This window comes from Echinops telfairi, unplaced genomic scaffold, assembly GCF_000313985.2.
Source record: "Echinops telfairi isolate 266 unplaced genomic scaffold, ASM31398v2 ScPeMD7_2291;HRSCAF=2852, whole genome shotgun sequence".
Classification (NCBI taxonomy): Eukaryota; Metazoa; Chordata; class Mammalia; order Afrosoricida; family Tenrecidae; genus Echinops; species Echinops telfairi.
Genome location: NW_022106189.1, coordinates 45249345 through 45270589, shown reverse-complemented (window position 1 = coordinate 45270589; position 21245 = coordinate 45249345). Strand labels below are relative to the sequence as shown.

At 56.6% G+C, this 21245-nt stretch overlaps 1 protein-coding gene across 2 annotated transcripts in view; it reads left to right on the top strand.

Moving 5' to 3' along the window:
* The window catches only part of COTL1 (coactosin like F-actin binding protein 1), a 31039-nt gene extending 14540 nt beyond the window's left edge, over positions 1–16499 (top strand). For both annotated transcript variants that reach the window (XM_045293941.1, XM_004704523.2), the window contains 2 exons: positions 8087–8244; positions 15089–16499. In XM_045293941.1, coding sequence (XP_045149876.1) covers positions 8087–8244; positions 15089–15199 — 269 coding nt within the window. In that variant the 3' untranslated portion in view covers positions 15200–16499. The remainder of the gene's footprint in view (positions 1–8086; positions 8245–15088) is intronic.
* Positions 16500–21245: the final 4746 nt, after the last annotated feature.

Sequence of the window (21245 nt, the reverse complement as noted above, 5' to 3'; positions counted from 1 at the left end):
CCTCCTGAGATTTCAAGTTTGGGGGCAAGGGCATAAGGGAGGGGGAGTCCTGGAGAGCGTGGTGGAGAACATGTGCCGGTGGTAGTTTGGGGGAGCATCTAAGAGTGGCTTCTCTCGACGTCCCTCCCCCGGCTTGTTTGTCTGTTTGCTTTCTCTCTTGTCCCTGTGCCTTTTAGCTCCTAATCACCCCCCTTTTGGTCCCCTAGGTTAAGGTGACTACATTTTAACATTGGTAAAGCAGGACAAAAGCGGGACACCATTGATAAAACTCATATCCTGGTGAAATAGCCACATGGCAGCTGAAAACCGTATACCCTAGCTTGTCGTGCATCCTTTCCAAAAATCGGGACTTTTTAAAAATGCCGTGGGACATGGGACAAATTGTTAAAATTAGGGACTGTCTCACCAAAAGCGGGACGTCTGGTCACCTTACCCTAGGTCCATCTCCTGTCTTCTTCCTGGCCCAGCCTGCCCTTCCCTCCTCCTTAGACCATTTTCCCTCCTTATATCTTCCCCCTTCCTGGCTCTAGAAAGACAGCCGGAGTGGGGAGAAGCAGAGGACCGGAGGTGAGAGATGGGGTAAAGGAAGCGTCCAGAGTAGGAGGGAGCTGGGAGAGGCAGGTGGAGGAAGGGGCCGCAGAGGAGAGACTGGGAAAGGAATGGCAGCCAACCTTGGAGTGCTCGTTCTCTGCCAGGTAGGGTCCCGAGCACATTATCAGTGAAAGCTCAGTGATATGAAGGAGCTTAGTCAGTGGGAACCAAGGAACCTCAAATCGATGCACTGGATACACCTGGGCATGGCCTGGGGTTTCGGTTGTTTTTAGGGGCCATCGAGTTGGTCCTGGCCCACAGCAGCCTGACACATAATAGGAGGAAACATGGGGGTCTCTAGGTCTCTGAACCACACAGACAAACAAAAGCCAGTTCCCATCAAGGGTGGTGGGGTGTTTGCACCACCCAGCGGCTCCAGGGGTCCTTTAAGCTGGTGGGGTTGGGGTGGCCCAGGCGCCCTTAAACAATGGTGGTTCATCATTGATTTCCCAACAAGCAGAGAGCCGAGTTCTTTTGAAGGTAGAGCCTGATTAACGTTGGGTGGGAACCGAGTCTTTATGGTTGAGACACATGCTAGGTGGAGGAACCTCAAACACAGAGTGGACCTTGGCCTTGAAGCTCACGGTGCCTACCAGAAGGAGGCCGACATCCACCCTGACCGGCCTGGCTCTGCCGCTGGTGGGCATCTCCCCAAGATGGGCTTCATGAGCTCTCTGATGCACTGGTGGGCTCTCGCGCCCCCCCCCACCCCCCCCCACCCCGCCCTGTGGTCAAGCAAAAGGCCCACAGAGAACCGTGACCCGGCACCCAACGGTTCCCTTTCTCTTTTTGTAACTTTCAAAAACAAACAAACAATTGAACTTTAGGTGGTAGTCTGAAGAGCAAACTGGCCCTCCCGTCCACACTCCTGGACAGTGTGCATTGTGACACTGATGGCCGTCCCCCCTGGACCAGCACTCTGCCCCTCCCTCCCTGTGTCCCCCATTTCCCGGCCTCCTTCCCTCTTGCTTCCTGCTCGCTGAGCTTCTGAGCTTCTGGGGTTGGCTGTTCTCGGGCAGGCGCACCTCCCCGATGTTATTGGTTACCTGCCTGTCCCTGATTTGGCTGGAAGGTGACCCACGAGGGTGAGTGAGTCCGGTTCCAGCCTTGAAGGACATCTAAAGGAGACAGTCTTGGGGAGCCCCACCCCCACCCCCAGTCAATATCAGACCAGTAGCCCTGGTCTCTTTCACAACTTTGTGTTTTGTTCTGTTTTTTATCCCCCTCTCGAGGACCCCCCGATGGTGACCTGTTGCTCCCTTTCTAAGTGTGACTCTCATCTCTTGGGGGGCAGGGGCTGGGGGAGAGGGAGGGCTGGGGGGGCGGCCCCGGGGGCTCTGGTGGAGACACTCAGGGGCCTCTTTCAGTCGCCTGTCATGCTGCACACTAGAGCGGCGAAAAGACAGGCGTTCAGGAAGCATCTTACGGGATGACTTCCTCAAAACTATAGGGGTGCAAGCGGGCAGGAAGCGGGTGGGAGCTGACCTTGGAGCACTTCGGCTTTTTTGTTTCCTAGAGCCTTCCGCCTCCCCCTTTCCCCAGCAGGGTGGAGCGAGGTCTCCATATTGACCAGCCCTCCCGGTCCTCTGCTGGCCGGCTCTCTTCAGGTCAGCGTCCCCAAGCTTAGGTGGCACTGACTCCCCAGCAATCTAGTTACAAACAGATTTCTGGGTCCAGGCCGAGAGTTTTGATATCAATGAGATCCGGGCACTCAGGTTTCTAGGAACACCCAATAAGGACACTGCTGATTGGATTTCTGGCCACACACTGAGAACCACCTCCCCAGACCTAAGGAGGCCTGGAGGCGGATCGGGCTACCACTTGAGCTGTGAAGCCCAAGGTCAGGGGTCTAACCCACTCTTGGTTCTGCAGGAGAACCATGAGACTGTCTGTTCCCATCCAGACTGCCGTCTGTGACCCATGAGACTGTCTGTTCCCATCCAGACTGCCGTCTCAGAAACCCGCAGGGGCTGTTCTCCTGGGCCCTACAGGGTCACTGTGAGTTGGAATCGACTTGAGGTCCGTTGGGGATTTGCCTCCAAGACCGACCGATGTCGTTCTCCAGTGGTGGGAGCAGTCTTCAGTTCCTTATTCCATCAAGTGTCTCAGCCTTCGTTTCTGCACCTGTGAAATGGGCGAGTGGGCAGCACCGACTCCCCTCTCTGTGAGGTTGGGCTGAGGAACTGCAGCATACTCTGCAAGTGCCCAAAATAGCGCCTGGTGCCCCCAAACGCCAAAGTTATTTCTCTCGTCGATCCTCGTGCACAGCCACCCTATGAGGCCAGGGCAGACCTGCCCCTGTGGGTGCCCCAGCTGTCAACCTTGACGGGAGTAGAAAGCCTCATCGTTTCCCCCACAAAGCGCCTAGAAGCTCCAAGCTTCTGGCCTTTTGGTTAACGGCCAAGCGCTTTAGCCACAAGGCCACCGGCACTCCTTGTAAGTGTGGAGTAGATGCCAACCTCTGTGCTGCATCCTCCACTGCCCAGCACGGTGACAGGCACATAGTAGGCCCTCGGGGAATGCTTACGGAGCGAATAAAGGTCCAGGCTTGGAACTGTGTGCGCGTGCAGTGATGGGAAGCCCTTCCTTGGAACCCAGAGAGGCTCAGAGCAGTGATGGAAGCTCAAAAGGAGCCAAACCAGGACGCAGCCCAGCCCATGGTGTCTGGCGGCGGCACCCTTCTTCATACACCAAGTTGCTGCAGCAAGCATTGTCATGTGTGAGGTGCAGCATGGACTGGAGACCCTGCCTGCCCACAGCAGCGTCCAGTCTAGCTGGGGACAGGCCAGTGAGCTACTCCGAGGGTGACGAGGGCAGGGCTTGGACTTACCACTCTCCTGCAGTTAGAGGGCCGCTCCCAGGCGTTCCACACCCACTCAGCCAGTGAAGGAGCGGACACATGTCTTGGAGTTGATAGTGGTGATCAGAGTGGAGAGAGAGTGTAGCAGGGGGAGGGGAGGACCCTCAGGTCAGGTGTGAGCAGTGGGCAAACTGCGGAAGAGTCAGCAAAGGAGAGGGAAGGCGGGATTAGAGCGCCGAGAAAAGGGGCCAAGCGATGGGAGAGTTTCAAGGACGGCACTGAAACCCATGTGCGGGTGGCTCTACTGAAAGAAGAGGAGAGGCAGCCCATGGGGTTGGCAGTTAGGAGTCCACTGGGGGTCTCTGAAGGGGGTCTCCATGGCAGAGTGAGGCTAGAACTACCACCATCTTCAGCAGCCAAGCCCTTCCACTCTTGTTCTACCCCCTCCCCACGCCCATCGCATCCTCATGAGGTCGGTCTTTGACCCATTTTGCAGATGAGGAAGCAGAGGTCTGAAGACGTTCCGTCCCAGAGCCACTGTGAGGTGGAGCTGGCCGGGGTGGTGGTCCTGGTGGCGGCTGTCGTGGACTGTGGAGCTTGAACTCTGGAGACTGGCGGGTGGAGCAGGGAGTGTAGCGTGAAGGCCCGCCCTGCCGAGGTCCCTCACGTATCCTGCGCACAGCTCGTTGCCAGGGCTCTAGCCCCAGCCGGCTGCCATCGGTGCCTTCTAAGAACCGGCACTTATCACCATCCCCAAGGTCCAAGTCCACAGGCAGCACGTCAGCAGTCTTGCTCCCTTCAAGGACTCCCAGGCAGGGTCCTTCCAGGTCTGGCCCAACCTCTGGTGGCCTCAGGCGCAGTTGGCTGTGGATGCTTCTTCTTGTGGCTCCCTTCCCTCTGACCGTGTGTCTCCTCTCCCAGAGGAATCAGGACCCCCTCCATTCCCAAACCCTCTCACGTGGGAGACCCCATCCCTCAGTGATCACACTGGCCGATGATGACATCCTGAGACTCCATTTCCACACAGGGTCCTAGTCACAGGTGTGCAGGTCAGGACACCAGCATGCCTCTTCGGGACACAGTTCAATCCGTAACCCGCACACTCACACACGTGTGTCGGATAGATAAGGAAGTGAAGTTTTCCCGTTGACCTAGGAGCTCTGGTGGTGGCATGGGACGGGTGCTTTGGCTGCAAGGCAAACCATTCAAACCCACTGGCCGCTCCTGGTCCAAAGACCAAAGGCTCCGGTAAGGAAGCCTTGTGGGGCAGCACTGCTGTGGTCTGCCTGGTTGCTAGAATCCCCTCGTTCGCCAGGGATCCAGGAGTCTGGTCCCATGAACAGACTTGTAGATTTCTTGTGCGCTTGAATGGTTTCACGTATTGGGCTGCCAACCTGCCAGGTCAGCAGTGTGAATCCACCAGCTGCTCCTTGGGAGACAGACGGGGCTTTCTGCTCTCATAAAGAGTGGCCATCTCAGAAACCCATGGGGGCAGTTCTGCCCTGTCCTACAGGGTCACTCTGAGTTGGAATTGACTCAATGGGCAGTGAGTTTTTGGAGAGAGGGCAGTTTTGTCCACCCTCGCCCCTCCCCCCACCCCACCCACTGTGCTTGGGTCAGCTCTGGCTCTAGGGAATCCTGGAGGTCACACTGAGCTGCCCTACACCCTAGACACTCTCCAAGCCTGTCTGTCCCCTTCCTAGAGGCAGGGTGCCACATCTCTCTGCCACAGAGCTGCCGCTGGGCTCCAAGCATGGTATTAGCAGGACACGGACGTGGGCCCACGATGCTTTCATGGAGTCTGGCTGTGTTGTGTTCTAGGGAGCCTAGCCCTGGCGCTGAGAACTTGACCTTCCTCCTGCCCTGCCCTGCCCTGCCCTGCCCTGTGGGAAGCAAAGGGCTAAGCAACTTCAGAGGGAGTTGGGAGGGAGGCGGTGGCGGGCATGAGCTTGCAGTCAGCATGGGTGGCTCCGACTATGTGGCGCGCACGAGTGAGCAGGGTTTTAGCCCAGGCTCAGCTGATTCTCGTGTGGCCCACCAAGTCTCTGGCTGCCAGCGTCTGTGAACACACGGTGACCCCAGGATGTTTCAAAAACACGCCTGTCCGCAGTCTGGTTGGCTGGGGCACTGTCAGACTAACAGCAGCCAGCCACCCGGAGAACCTGGTCCCCTCCCTCACCACCCCCACCCCGGGGCATTTAGATGGCCTCTGCCCATGGATCGATCTACAAAGCTCCCGGGTTCTAGAAGAGTACTGAGCCCTCAGTGTCCTTGGGTGGGGGCTGTGTGTGGGGGTTGGGGTGGTGTGTAACTTGCTACTTGTGGGGGGGGGGCTTGTGTTAGACTGGAGGTAAGTTGGGTTGGTTGGGAGGGTTCCCCCACCAGGGGATGGTGCTGGTTCGGGAGCCCAAGGGTCAGAGGTGAAGAGGACACAGGGTGGAGCAGCCAGTGCGGAGGGCAGACCTCAGACAAGGAGCGCCTCCTGGGGCACAGTGAGCTGGAGCTGTGGAGAGGGGGTTGTGCGTCAGGAGAGGGTCGGGCAGGGTGGGCAGGGGGCGCTGCATGGACAAGAGGCTCCCCACTTAGCTAGACAGAGGACCTGCATCTACAGGAAGTGAGTGACTCAGGGCCATGCCAGCCCACTCATGGTGGGTCCTCTGGTCCCTATGCGGCTCATGGGGATGGAGGGGTTGCCGTGGAAACCACCTCCGGGGTGCTCTGCCGCTCACGAGCCGTGGCATTTGTGAGAGGGGGCATCCTTGCCCACAGTTGCACCTGGAGGTTTAGTGGGACACTTTTGGGGCCGGTTCCCCCCTTTCCTCTGATGACTCTTAGCTAGCAGTGCTCCTGAAACTGGGAACTCCCAGGATGTGCCTTCCATGGGACAGGCTGCCTCCCCTTCTCTGAGTCTGCCCATGCTTAATTCGAAACTGTTCAGCTGTAAGTGTGAACCTACTAGATGACCCGAGCCACCAGCAGCTACCCCCCCAGGTGCTGCACAGTCTCCCCTGTGGGGGGCGGGGTATCACTTACTTTCAAGGCAGCGCCACTGGGGCGCAGGTGTTTGCTCAGTGACTCTGTGTCCTTGGGGAGGAAACTGGCGCCTGAGCCAGACTGTTGAATCCGCAGCTGCTGCGCCCGTCCCAACCTGGTCCTCCCTGATCCCTTCCCCCACACACCTTTTCTTTATTGCCCGTGTCCAGCTGGCCACTCAGCCCTGTTGCTGTGACCTGTGCCATGTCTCTTGGGGTCATCCTTGCTTCTCTGCCTCACTTCCTGTCACTGAGCCCAGGCCCAGTGCCCATGATGGGCGCCTACCACACTCTCATGTGAGGGGTGGGGGGAGCTGGGCAGGTGCCCAGGAAACGTCTAAACCCTTGACCTTCACCTGATTCTGCCATTCAGGTGTTCCCTTGGGTGCAGGCCCCTATCTGCCCAGTGATGACTTGGATGTTGAAGGAAACCCTCCCCCCGTGTCACTTTGCAGACCCCACTAGCTAATAAGACAGTCACGAGTTTTATAAACGGAAAGTGCTGGGCCCAGGCACGTGACCCTGTCATCTCTTTAAGAAAGACGTGTGGAGGAGCTGCCTGGCCTGGGCCTGCAGGGTTCCAGGATCTGCCTACTGAGGCTGCACTGTCATGGGGCCATCTGCTCACTGGGGCTGGAGTGTCGGGGCTCTGCCTGCCAGGGCGGGAAGTCCCTGGGGTCTCCCTGTGGGGGTTCAGTGCTGGGGGTCTGCTCACTAGAGTTGGAGTGTCTAGGGGTCTGCCTGTTGGGGCTGGAGTGTCTGGGGATCTACCTGCCCAGAGCTGTGTGTGTCTTGGCTCTCCGGGCACCTGGCCATGACCTGCTTGGGGGCGGGGCTGGCTGTCCAGGTGTGCTGAGGATCACCTGCAGGAAGGGGCCCTGGCCATCCCTGGGCCTGCTGCTGCTCTGGACTCCGTCAGCTCTCAGCCTTGCGTCCGGGTGTCAAGCTATACCCCCTGGGCGCAGTGTGGAGGCTCCCGGAGAGAAGCTGGGGAGAAAGGCAGCTTGATTTGCTTTCTAAGCGCCATGCGAGGGCCATGAGCTGGCAGCATCTGGGTGCTTCTCAGGCACGCAGTTCTCCCAGCCCCACCCCTGACTCCTGCCTGAGTCAGAAACTGCTCAGCGAGACCCCCAGGCTTCCGACCCACCCCACACCCGGAGCTCTCTGCCCTAGACCAGCCTGTTTCACCTCCTGCTCCGGGTATCTCAGCTCATTCTCAGCGAGCCTCTGCAGTGGTTCCGACAGGGGTGGTGTCCCATGCCCAAGCCAGGGCCCCTTTCCTTTGCTTCCTCGCCAGCCCTGCTGCAGGCCCCCAGCTTAGTTCCTGCTCCCTGTGGTGGGTGTCTCTAGCTTTCCTGTCCCAAGCGGGGTCTCAGATCTTGGGGGTAAGCTGAGAAGAGGGGCTCCTGTTCCTGGAACAAGAGCCCCGCGAGGGGACAGCCACAGCCCAGCCTCCAGCCGACCCTGCCACCTCAGGGGGGTCACTGCGCCTCTCTGAGATGCCCAGGCCCGCAGTGCCCAGGTGGATGTCTGGGCAGCAGGCCTGTTGGCTGGGGCGGGGCTGGGGCGGGGCCAGGCACGCAGGTGGCTGCAGCCCCTTCCTGGGGGACAGGCGTGCGCTCACCCAGCTTTGCTCCTCCCGTGGTTTTGCCCCTGGCCACAGATGACGTCCGGCTCTTCGCCTTCGTGCGCTTCACCACCGGGGATGCCATGAGCAAGAGGTCCAAGTTCGCCCTCATCACGTGGATCGGCGAGAATGTCAGCGGGCTGCAGCGGGCCAAGACGGGCACGGACAAGACCCTGGTGAAGGAGGTGGTGCAGGTACTGGGGCCCGGCGACCGGTGTGGGGCGGCGCAACCTCTCTGGGCCCACCAGTGATGGCTCCAGCTGTGGGGGGAGGGTTATGAACAGAACAAGGGGCTGGTGGGGGAATGAGTCGGGCCGATGCTGGTGGGGCCTCCCTGTGCCAAACACCCCACCGCCCTGTCGGATGTCAGGCACAGCAGCCTGGGTGAGGGACATGGGCACTCCCAAGACTACCTCTCACCCATTCTCTGGGAATCCAAGTGATTCCCCCAAAAGCATTTTATTAAAAATAGTCATAATGGTAATACCAGGCTCGGCCAGTGACACACACGGCTCCTTTTGGAAAACGGTCTCATTCCTCCGCCCCTCGGTTGACTTCCGGGGGTGTATGCGTGTTGGCGGAGCCAGGCATCTTGGTTTTCAGTGCTGGGGACAGGGACAGACAGCAGGATATCTCCTCTTCCTCCTCCTCTTTCCCTGAGAAGTGGGGGAGGGCGCACAGGCACATGCCAGCCAGGTGCAGCCGTGCTGGGTGAGTGGTGTTCTGATGCCTGCCTGGCCCTGCGGCCAGCTGTGCCCAGGCCTGCCCTCCGGGGCCTCATGTTGGGGACCCATGTGGAAACGATACCAGCAAGAGTATCGTGCTTTGTTGCACCCCACGGTGATGCACACGGTTAGTTCATCCAGGGGCACATCGGAAGAAAGGCCTGGAGATTTATTGCCAAAAGAATGAGCCCCTGAAGCCCTCAGGCCATGTAGTCCTATGGACACCTGTGGGGTATGTGGACACTCGTGGGGTGGCCTGAGCCTGCGCTCCCACTCACTGGCATTGAGTCGGAGGCAGTAAGCCAATGACTGTTCACAAGACTGGGTGTCGCCATCATCTGGTGGCCCAGTGGGTTCCACTTTGGGCCGCTAATGGCCAGGGCAGCAGTTCAAAGCCCCCAACCACTCTGCAGGAGAAAGATGAGGCTTTCTACTCCCGTAAAGAGTGACCATCTCGGAAACCCACAGGGGCAGCTTACCCTGGCCTGCAGGGTCCCTGTGAGTTGGAATTGACTGATGGCAGTGGGTTTGGCTTGGAGCTTTGACTTTGACACTCTCTGGCAGGAAGGTGTTTTCAGTTTCCATAATCTTAAGGGCTGGATACTACTAAGCTGAGTGAACACAGCCCAAGCTACATTGGACTGTTAACACCTGTTGCCATCGAATCGATTTTGACTCTGAGCAACCCTCTAGGGCAGAGCAGGGCTGTCCCATAGGCTCCCCAAGGCTAAAACTTCATGGAAGCAGGCGGCCTCATCTTCCTCCCACGGAGCGGAGCGGCGGGTGGGTTCAAACCGCTCACTTTTCGATAATCACTGCGCCACCAGGGCACCCTTTCAAACAATCCGTCGGCAGTGGCTCTTTGTTCAGGATTCCGAGGTTAGGTCTGAATGGCATGGAAATTGCTACCATCGATTGGTGATGTCTGCTGTGGTTGCAGGAGGAGAAAGGAGAGCATGTTTGGCATCTGCATGCCATCCCCGTTTTAGATGAAGCAGTAGTCAGAGATCAGACAAGATGGAGTCCACGTCTGTCCCTGTGATGGTCAGGACAGCAAAGGGCCAGATACCAGGAGGTCATCCAAATGCTAGTGAGGCAGTGGCCCTGTCAGCATGTGGGCACTTCCCCTGTGTGCTCTGGGTTTATCCACAACCTGCCAGCCATGGGCTATTCTACGACCACACTGTGTCCACCACACCTCTCTCTCCCTCAGAGAAGCAAGGTCTACTCACCCCAGCTCCGAGTGCCCCATGACCCATGGCCAATGTCAAATGCCAGTCTGGCCGTTTCTTTTTTTCCCTTTGTCTCGATGACGGGTGTCTGTAATAAGAACTTGTTCTTTCTGAGTAAAATTATACCTTTGCTGGTAGGAGGCTTTCAGCCTTGGTCCTTTAAGCACTTAGAACAATTACAGAAGGGGACACAGAGGGCCCCCGGGGGAGCTGGCAGCCCAATGCCCCGCAGGCTCCAAGGTGGTAGCCTTTCATCTGGCTCCTATTCCTGGAAACACGCCCCCTTTCCCAGCAAGACTGCTTTTCACCAGCACTCCGGGCGGGGTCTTTGCTTTGGAGTTAACCTTCGCCCATGAGGGGAACAGGCTCATTCTTTCTTGCAGCCGGCATGCATCTCGTCCACCCCTGGGCCCTTCCTCTACACACGTTTCCAAATGTTGAGATGGGCCTAGGGCTGCTGTAGCCTTCAGCCTGACCCTTCTGTGCCCAGGTGCCCTAGTGCCCCGGCATTGTAACAGCTGCAGTGGGACTTGATCCCATGTCCTATTGACACTTGTTCGGCTGCACATCTCTGCGTGGTGCTGAGAAAAGGACTGCAGGCCTGTGTACCCTGCCATGTCCCTTCACAGAGGTGGACACCAGGGCCCAGAGTCATTGAATGTCCCCTGCCAGCCTTCCCAGAACCCTCTGCTTCTCTTCTTTTGCCCAAAGACCCTCATAGAGATTCTCTCCAAGAGAGTGGCATTTCTCCGTGACCGTTTGGAGGCCCCCTGGCATGTCCACGTCAGAGGAGTCAGAGGGGAACGTCTGCATGCACGGGGGCTGAGCCACATCTGTGGATGCTCTGAGTGCAGCATGAGCTACTTGGCGTCACATGTAGCTGGAGGGGCCCCTTTCTCCAAGCAGCTCCCTGCTGGGTCTCCGCCTGGAAGCTGCCAGGGGTGCCCGGATGCTCCTGTATATCAGCCAGCAGAACCACAGTGACAATGCCCACACAGGTGTGTCCTGCAGCCTGTCTTACATCCTGTCCAGACCCACTCCGAGGCTAGCCGCGTGGTCACTGAGCCCCCAGATAGTGGCCGGTCCATATCGCTATGGGCTGCGCATGTCAAAGGCAGGCTCGGTCCCAAAGTCTTGGCCTGAAAAGTAAAGGGGTGCAAAAGATTCCTTAATAACTTTCTAGTTTGATTCTGTGTTGAAAGGATAATATTTTGGATGTGCTGGGTCAGAGAGGAGCCCCGGTGGTGTAGGGGTTACGTGTTGGCCTGCGATCCGCACAGTTGGCAGTTTGAAACCACCTACATACAGCGCCACAGGAGAAAGGCAGGGCTTTCTGCTCCCACCAACAGTTACTGTCTCAGAAACCCACGGGGCGGTCGCTACGAGTCGGCGCACACTCGCTGGCAGGGAGTTTGGTTTGGGGGCTATAGAATGCTGCTGAGGTTTCCTAAGTCCGCCGTTTCCCTTGTCGACCCTTGTTTAACGTGAGGATCAAAAAGGGAAAACCAGACTGTTGAGTCTGGGCAGAATCGTAGTGACCAGACTGCAACAGGTGAAACCCGCCCACAGGGCTGTTGTCTCTTATTTGTTTCACAGACAATACTGGGAGTTTATCAGGGAAGCAAACAAGCTCCCAAAAGTCAGCTTCCTAAAGCTCCAGCTGCAAAGACTCCCTGTGGTCCTCAGCCTCTAAGCCGGGGGTCCCGTGGCCTCTGCCGCTGTGGACCAGGACGCCTGCCTGCTGTGCTCTCACCGGCTGCCTCTCCTGGGGCTACCACCCTGCTCTGGCCCACAGTCTCCTTGGCACAGGCTCTGCGAAGCCTGTCATCTTGATGGGAGCAGGCAGCTTCGTCTTTCTCCCTCGGAGGGAGCGGTTGGTAGGTTTGAACCCCCTTCCTTTTGGTGAGCAGCCGAGCGCTTCACCACGGCATCACCAGGGCTCCCTGTGGATGCTTGATGAGTTTGAACTGCTCGTGTGACGCTCATTCTGTCTCTGTGGGGCCCTGCTGCTCTGGACCCCCAAACTCCAAAGCCACACTCACTGCCTTCGAGCTGACTCTGACTCTCAGTGCCCCTGTAGGACAGGATGGAACTGCCCCTGTGGGTTTCTGAGACGGTCACTCTTGATGGGAGCAGAGAGCCTCATCTTTCTCCCTGTGGAGTGGCAGGTGGTTTCGAACCACTGACCTTGCGGTTGGTTAGCAGCCCAATACCTAATCACACAGGCTCCTCTGGACCCTGGTTCTCCCCAAATAAGGACACACCTCAGTCTTCCGGCCTCCAGCTGTGGGCTGTGGTGTGCTTGGTGAGCGTGGGAAGTGTGCTGGGGACAGAGACCGAGCGGCCAGAGGTGGCCAGGTTTTGCATCGACACGGTGTCATTGTTACCGTCCTCTGTGGGTTTGGCTTCCCCTTGCTGGCTGCTTCCTGTCTCAGACTTCATGCCCCCACAGGGCGGCTCTGTCCACAGAGCTTGTTTGTTCTCTTTCTGACTCGCTGGAAAAACACACAGGCCTGCTCCCCAAAGTGCTGGTGTCCCCTTGAAGCCAAGGACACTCGCTGGGTTGAGGCTGGAAGGCTTGGCAGTGGGCAGGGGGGTTGCTCTGAGCTGGCATTCAGGCCAATTGGGAAGGGGTCGTCCACCTGGGGTCCTGCAGGTACGATGCTGCATGTAGTGGAGTCCTGCCAGGAGGCCAGGGTTGGGGTGAGGTGAGGCATGGTGTGTGGCCTAGGCTGTGGGCCATCACCTCTCCTGCCCATGCTTCTGGCCTTGAAGGAAGAGCAGCTGATTTGGCGAGGGGAGGGCAAAGGTAGATGTGGTATCTGCTCCACCAGGAGGCCCCGAACATCAGCCCCACCACAGTCTGTCTCTCCATGTGCACACAAGGCCTTCGGTGTCTGGGAGGTGAGGGCAAGTTACCCCGAGACCTAGTCTGGATGGTTCTGGGGTCCCCACTGGGCACAGGACAGGAGAGAGCGGGTGGACTGCAGGATGACACACAGGTGTTGAGACATGTCCACAGGCAGGATGAGCACAGAGCAGAGAAGGACACACAGGTGGTGAGACATGTCCACAGGCCAGGGGGGCAGTGAGTCAGGAGGGAGAGCGGGGATGGCGGTGGAGGTTGGGTGTGAGGGAGGAGGAGGGTGAGCAGGGACAGGGCTGAAGCCCCACTGTCTGCTGTCAGGTTCATTTCCCAGGGAGGCTGGAACACAGAACCAAGAATCGGGCAGCTCCAAACCACAGACATGTCCTGCCTCACCATGCTGGATGTCACAAGCCCAGAGTCCAGGTGTCCAAGGGCCTGTCCTCTCAGGAGTTTCCTGGAAAGAGCCTTTCCCATCTCCTCTGGCTCCTGTGGGTCCTGTGCTCCGTGGCCTGTAGCTGCCTCCCTGTACTCCATGCCTCCATCATCACGGCCTTTCCTCAGTGCCCCTCTCCTCCTCTGTGAGGGGCGCCAGTCAGGCTGGGTCGGGAGCCTCCCTCCTGCAGGGCACTCCACAACCAAACTCGACTCCCATTCCCCAATCGCATTCAACAAGACCCGATGTCTAAGCAAGGCTGCGCGCTATCGCCGTTGTCCAAGACCCTTGTGAGATAGAACGTGCAACCGTTTCTTTCTAACCTGCTGTCCGCGTGTCTCCAGAACACCCTTCGTACCCCGAAGGTTGCTTTTCCTTCCGACATGAGCTATACCTTCCTTTCTTTTTAAGATAATCGTGAGATGATTCGAGTGTGTGTATCGTTGCGTCCCATTCCCCTGCGGTCCTGTTTTGCCCCTCACTCTGGCTCTCGCTTGATCTCTCCTCTCTAGATCTGCTTCAGATCCCTTTCGGTCTTATCAAAGGCATTTCTTCGTCACCTGAATCGCCTCGTAGCTAACTTGCGCAAACACCCTGGGTTCCCCCTTCTGTTGATCCTCCTCTCTAGCTGTCACCCTGGGCTTCCTTCTGTGGGCATCTAAGATGTTGACTTTCTCCTCCCAGGGCCCACGGCCTACTCCCCCCCCCCCACCCACCCCCTCGCAGCCTTGAGAAACGAGGTCACTTCACTCTCACTTCTCTTTCTTCCGTCGCGCACACCTGGCGGGTCCTCTCCCATCTGCACCGAGCACAGACCTACAGACTGAGCAGCGCAGTATCAGCAACTGGAAAGAGAGCGGGGGGAAGGACCTTTGTCCCTTCTGGACAAGTGGTGCAGTCTCTCCAAGCCCAGCCCCTGGGCCTGATCTGTTTAACCGAACAATAAGGAAAGGGAAACTCAGAAAAAGTAAATGAGATACTGCATGCGAGGCAGTGCCTAGCACGCATTAGCTGCTTGGTAAATGTTGGTCCCCACTCCTCCCTTTCGGTGATGATTACTGTAATTGACCGGCTGGCTTATCGTAACACCGTGAGAGGTGGCCTCCGGGGTTTCTCCTGGTTGAGTCATCCTTTCGGTGGTAGATGGTGCTCTCAGACGAGCCTTGGTGGGGCAGTGGTTATGTGCGGGGCTGCTAGCCACAAGGTCATCAGTTTGAAACCACCAGCCCCTCCAAGGGAGAAAGACGAGGCTGTCCACTCCAAGAAAGAGTCACAGCCTTAGAAACCCACAGGGCAGTTCTCCCTGTCCCGCAGAGTGGCCAGGAGTCAGAGGAACCCACACGAGGGTCGTGGGTTTGGGGTACTTCTAAGATCACCGGTTCTAGACTCAGAGGGGCCCCTTCCAGGATGATAGCCTTAAACTTTTGTTTTCTCATCTTTCAGATGGAAATACTATCGATCCGTTTACGAGATGCTTTTTTCTCTTCTTGACTCTTTTACTAACTAAGCTAGAGTATTGCTCTCTCGTAAGAAGACTTCAGGAGGGTTACCTTTGGCGTCATATTGAAAGATGATATCCAAATCACTCACTCACTCACTCACTCACTCACTCACTCAATCCATCAAAAGGAGAAGGAGAAAAGAAGATGATCTCTGAGCAATAGATTCACTGGTGATTGTTCACTTCTGCCAAGACCAGGTGTTGGCCAGGCCCCACCCCCCTGCAGACCCCCCTCCCCGCCTCTGTCCTCTAACCCACTGTTCTCACTGTTCTCACAGAACTTTGCCAAGGAGTTTGTCATCAGCGACCGCAAGGAGCTGGAGGAAGACTTCATCAAGAACGAGCTGAAGAAGGCGGGGGGCGCCAATTACGATGCTCAGACAGAATAACCCCTGCCCGCCCCGCCCCTGGCCAGAGTCACCTGCCTGCTCCCCCGGGGGAGGGACCCCGGCCCTGCGACCAGCCCACCAGCTCCCCAGGGAGAAGAGGAGCGATGAGAGGCGCCGCCACCCACCCCTGCGTCTGCAGCCCGGTCCCTTTCCCTGCCTCCCTCCCCACCCTGTTAGCTGTCTCTCCTGATGCTCATGGGCCGTCTTTCTTTAACTTCCTCCTCGCCCCGTTCTTTTCTGTTCTAAGGAAAAAATCGTTCTGATACTCAGTTCGTGCACATCATCAGGTTTTAGGTCCCTCCTGTAGTGATTGATCCCTTTCCTTGACATCCTTGCCTGGCCTGATCCAGCGTGACCCCAGGTTGCTAATGGAACCTGGGCTGCTATCTTGGTCTTCCGGAAAGCCCTCCTGTTTCCTCATGAGGAGGCAGCTGCCCCGGAGCAGTTGGTCCGCTTCAGCCTTCACAGAACACACTCCGAGCCTGGCGCGCACCTCCTAGAATGTGTTTCAGGGTCCCTCGCCGCTGGGCCGCCATCTTTGTTTTCTGGAACGTTCTCCTGTCTATTCAGAAGCTGGTCCACTTCAGCCTTCATCAGAACACGCACATATCCTGGCTCGGACCGCCTAGAATGTGTCCCGGGGCCCCTCACCCCCATCCCTATCAGAGTGGCCCAAGTGACATGTCCAACTGAGATGGGGACAGTCTAGGTCTGGCTCAGACCAAATCAGAGGAAAGAAAATTTGCCTTAATCCTTGGCTGGGCAGGCAGGGGCTTTGCCAGGTGGTCTGGCCCCGCCTCTCCTGATTGAGATCTCATGTGGCAGGAAGGTGGGGGTGGAGGTCTGGGGCCCTCCATCAGACAGGAAGAGGTGAACTTCAAGCTTAACTCTGTTTCCCAACAGTGGGAACAGAAGCTCAGGTGGGGAATGGGAATTGATGAGCAACTGGGAACCGAGCTTTACCCCCAGCGGGGACCCTCTGTAGAGGCGGGGACCCCCGGCCCCTGGGTCTCACCTGTTCTTCGGCGGAGTCTAGAGCGGAAGCCCCCGCTGCTGCCCTGTCATCATCTGCTGCTCACACTCAGAGGGTTAGTTTTTTTTTGCTTTTAAAGAAGAAAGAAAGATGAGACTGGCTTGGTTCTTCATGAGCATATTTCATTCACCCCTTCTTTTTCTTTTTCCCTTGGCTCATTCCACCCGGGCACGGACGTCTGTACTGTATTGGGGTGTGAAGAGCACCCACGTGCAAACAGTTTACAGAAATAAATGTGGTTGTTTTTGTTTTGTTTTTCAAAAAGCAGTTTGATTCTCTGGGTTGTCTCATAAAGCTACGTCTCCACCTTCTTTTATTGGAAAAAAAAACCAAGGGTGGGGCCGAGCCCAGGGCTGGTGGGTGGGGTGGGGTGGGTAAGCTCAGGGTCAGTCCCCTGGGGACTTCTTAAGATCGATGGGTGCTGTTCCCCTTCCCGGTTGATGGAAACGGAGCTCAGAGGAACTATGCAATTTGCCTGTGGTCCCCCAGCAAGGAAGAGCAAGGATAGCCCCCCCTCCTGCTATCAACTCTCAGCCACGTGACGGGCAGGCTTAGCAAATGAACCCTAACTGAGAACCAGGCTCCTTCCATCGGCCACAGGAGACCCCGAGGGCTGCATGGCCCCAACCCAGCTCAGGGAGCAGGAGGAGGCAGGGAAGAAGGCACAGGGAGCAGGGGCAACCCCAGGGGCGCTGAGAGGAACGGAGCTGGAAGCCCAGGGGACACCGCAGAGTGCTGCTGACACTGAGGGGGACAGAATGGTCTGGGAGGTTGAATGGAAAGCCCATCTGCTCTGTAAGCTCTCACAATCACAACAAAGCTGCCCACGAAACAAAACCCCCATGGCAGCCCGCCCCACAGGCCCATTTCCCCAGAGCTCGCTGCACAAGCACTCCTTGTAAAGAGTTTGGGAAAGACGAAATCCGAAAGAGGAACATGAAAGTCACCTCTAGTCACACACACTCGCACACTCATGCACGCACACCAGTGCATACGCACACGCATGCATGCAGGCATACACACGGACTCCTGCACACAGGCAGATGCAGGCTCAGCTGTGACCATGCTGCCATCAGCAACCACCCCCCACCCCCACCCCATCCCTAGCCGTGACTGGGTTTCTAATGCCCACTCCTCTGCTCACCAGCTGTGTGGCCTTAGAGACGTTACTCAACCTCTCTTGAGCTCCAGTCTCCTCGCCTGCTCTTACCTCCCGTGGGGGACGAAACTGTGCCCCCTCCCCCACAAGAAAATCAGGTGGCCCAGTGCTTCAGCACCCACCAGCCGCTCCACAGGAGAAAGATGAGGCTATGTGTCGGTGTAAAGATGTACCATCTCAGAAGCCCCAGGGGACAGTTAGGCCTGGCCCTCGGGGTCACTAGGAGACAGGGTTCACTCCACGGCAGTGAGGGAGCAGGCATCTCATGCTCCTAAGAGCCTCTGGCTGGTTTGAACTTGAGTTAGCTCAGCCCAGCACTAGGTGCCCCTCCAGCAGCCCCCAGCCCAGATTCCAAGACTGAGGACTAGGAGTAGTGGGCGAGAAGGCCTTTGCCTCTAGGGGCAGGGGCGATAACTACCCTGCGCTCAAGCTCCCAGGGCAGCCTGCAGTGGGCTTGGGGTGGCACCGACAGAGGCCGTAATTACAGGCTGTCCTCGCAGCTCCAGGGGCGCTGAGTTGCTGCTGGGGGTGGAGGGGGCATGGCTTTTGTTTCCCAACTCCGCCCAGCCCTCCTGCAGTGGCGCCTGCACCCAGGGCTCTCCGGAGGCAGAGAGGCGGGCAGACTGCAGCCCCCAGTCCAGCGTGGGCTGGCCTCGCTGTGGCTGTGCGGGCGTTTTCTGTTCCCCATTTCTTTGTGAACCGCAGAGAAGACAAGACAGCACAGAGGCCAGCTCCCACGCGGACCCTGCAGACTTAGAACCTGGAGGCCGCCCCGCAGTGGGTGGAGTTGGCTCTCAGCTGGACCTCAGGTGGCCCAGGAGTGACCTTCCACTGCAGCTCATCTGACTTGCGTGGGCTACATACATATCTACCCTGGGGACATCAGCAGGAGAGGGACCACCGGGGTGCTAATTCCCGGTCCCCCAATTGCTCCCCTCTCTGTATTCCAGGAACGGGTCTCTTCCAACCTGGGGTCTTAGTGGCCCCACTCTGCTGTGGCCAATCCCAGGTCACTCTGGGACACCAATGAACCTGGTCCCCACTCACACCTTTCTCTGTCCACCAAGCCAGAGTAGAACTGTGGTCCGTGGGATTGACTTCACTTTAAACTTGATGGAATCCAGTCACCAGGCCTTTCTTCCGTGGCACCAATCAACTTCTAGTCCAACTCAAAACCACCCAAACTCCCTACCACCACCTCGATTCCGATTCAGCCACCCTGTAGGACAGGGTAGAACTGCCCCCTGTAAACTCTTTATGACAGTAGAAAGCCTTATCTTTCTCCTGTGCAGCAGTTGGTGAGTTCAAACTGCTGACCTTGTGGTTAGCATCCCAATGTGAAACCACTACTCTATTAGAATGCACGCTGTTGGCACCACCCATGGCTTGCTTTATGGACAATCCCCCACAAAGTGCTCCTCCACCCTGTGTGCGGAGCCAAAGATGCGGGTAAGTCACAGTACTGCTGTGAGGTTTCCAGTTCATATGTGCACGGGTGTATCGCACACAAACCACATTTAAACATGTGTCTCTGTGGCCAGTGGGTGTCTGTAGACAAGTTGCTCAGTCATGCCCTGGTCTTTGGCTCCTTCCCTCACCAAACTCACTGCATGGTGTCAATTCCTACTCACAGCAACCCTGTGGGACAGGATACAAAATGCCCCTGTGAGTCTCCGAGACTATAACTCTTTACAGGAGTTAGAAGCCCTCATCTTTTCCCCACAGAGGAGCTGATGGATTTGAACTGCTGACCTTGGAGCTCACAGCCCATAAAGCAGTGGTTCTCAACCTGGGGGTCAAATGACCCTTTCACAGGGGTTGCCTGATTCATAACAGTAGCAAAATGACAGTGATGAAGTAGCAACAAATGATTTTATGGTGGGGGGGGGTCACCACCACATGAGGAACCGTATGAAAGGGTTGCAGCATTGGAAGTTGAGAACCACTGCTCTAGGGTAACCACTACACCACCAGGTGTAACCACTGCACCACCAGGTGTAACCACTGCACCACCAGGTGTAAGCACTACACCACCAGGTGTAACCACTGCACCAGGGCTCCTGATCAGAAAGGGTCATCTCGATGGCAACACTGCCTTCGAATCAGTACACTGGACATGTACTGACAGGCCCAGATGGAGCGGATACTGACAGGGAATGTTTCACATGTGATTTTATAGCCACGCTCTTTGACCTTTGTGTTTCCTTTGTGGTGGGACTTTTTAGGACCTGCATAAGAACTCTTACAAAGACCCCTGGTGGTGTGGTGGTTATGTGTTGGGCTACTAGCCTCAAGGGCAGCAGTTCAAAACCACCAGCCCTTCCTCGGGCAAAAGTAGAGTACCAGAAAGATGTTTGTTTACTTGTGTTTTATTGACTCTGCCAAGGCATTGGACTGAGTGGCTCCCCCCAGTGGATGGCCTTGGGAGGAGTGAGAATTCCGGAGCACTTCACCGTGCTCATGCAGAACCAGCACACAGACCAAGAGGCAGTCATTGGAAGAGGACAAGTAGCCACTGTGTGTGTGGCTCACAATCAGGAAGCGTGTACGGCAGGGTGGTGTCCTCTCATCGTGCACCATCCAATCCATATGCCGAGCAAAGCCTCAGAGAAGCTGGTCACTTAACGAAGATGGAGGAGTTGGAGGAAGGCTGGATGGGGTTGGAGGAAGGCTGGATGGCCCGTGATGTGCAGATGACACAACTTTTCCTGCTGAGAGTGAGGAGCATTTGAAGCACTTGCTGATGAAGATCGAGGACTGCAGCCGTCAGTGTGGATGACGACTTAGGGTCAAGAAACCCCAAACCCTCACAACTGGACCGATGGACAATATCATGGTCAACAAAGAAAAGGTTGACATTGTCAGGGTCCTCATTGGACTCAGCTCCATCAACAGTGCTCATGGAAGCGACCATCAAGAGAGCAAAAGAGAATCAGCTGCAGAAGGCTTCTTCACGGTATTGGAGCGCAAGGGAGTCACGTGGAGGACTTGGGTGCCCCTGACCCAGGCCATGGTATTTTCGGTCACCTCGTTTGCATGTCAAAGTTGGATGTTGAATAAGGAAGACCAGAGAAGAACCAGTGAATCTGAACGCGGCGCTGTTGAAGGATATTGCAAGTATCATAGACTGCCAAGAACTGATATATCACTCACGGTAGAAGTACAGCCAGAACGCGCCTTAGAGGCAAGGATGGCGAGACGTCATCTCACGTAGTTTGGACGCGTGGTCAGGAGAGACCCGTCCTTGGAAAAGGACATTGTGCTTGGTAAAGTAGGTCAGCAGAAAAGAGCAAAGGCCTCAATGAGATGGACGGACCCAGGGACTACCATCCTGGTTCCAACACAGGAACCATTGTGAAGATGCTGCAGGACCCGGTAGTGTTTGGTTCTGCTGTGCGCAGGAGCGCTGAGTCGGGACCTCACAACAACAACAACATGTTTCAGTAATGCAGGACTAGTAGCGCTTCCTTTTGTTGTACGTAAGGTCTCTGTGGCTCTGAGTCACCATCGTAAGTACCAGACTCACTATTCTGACAGGGACTGGGAGGCCTTCTAGACTGTGGGCTCTTAGACTCCCTTCAAATATGCAACTGGGCCCACCTGACAGGGGTCACCTTGCAGGCAAACAACAGACAGGCCTAGGAAGTGAATAGTATACTGCATATACTCGTTATAAGCGGAGTTTTTCAGCACACCTTTAATGCAGTTTTTGTGGTAAAATTAGGTCCCTCAGCTGATATTCAGGTCAGCTTATACTTGAGTATATATGGTACCAGGATACATGCATGTAACAATATACCAGTATGTATCCCTATATAACACTATAACAGTATGTATCTGTATATAACACTATG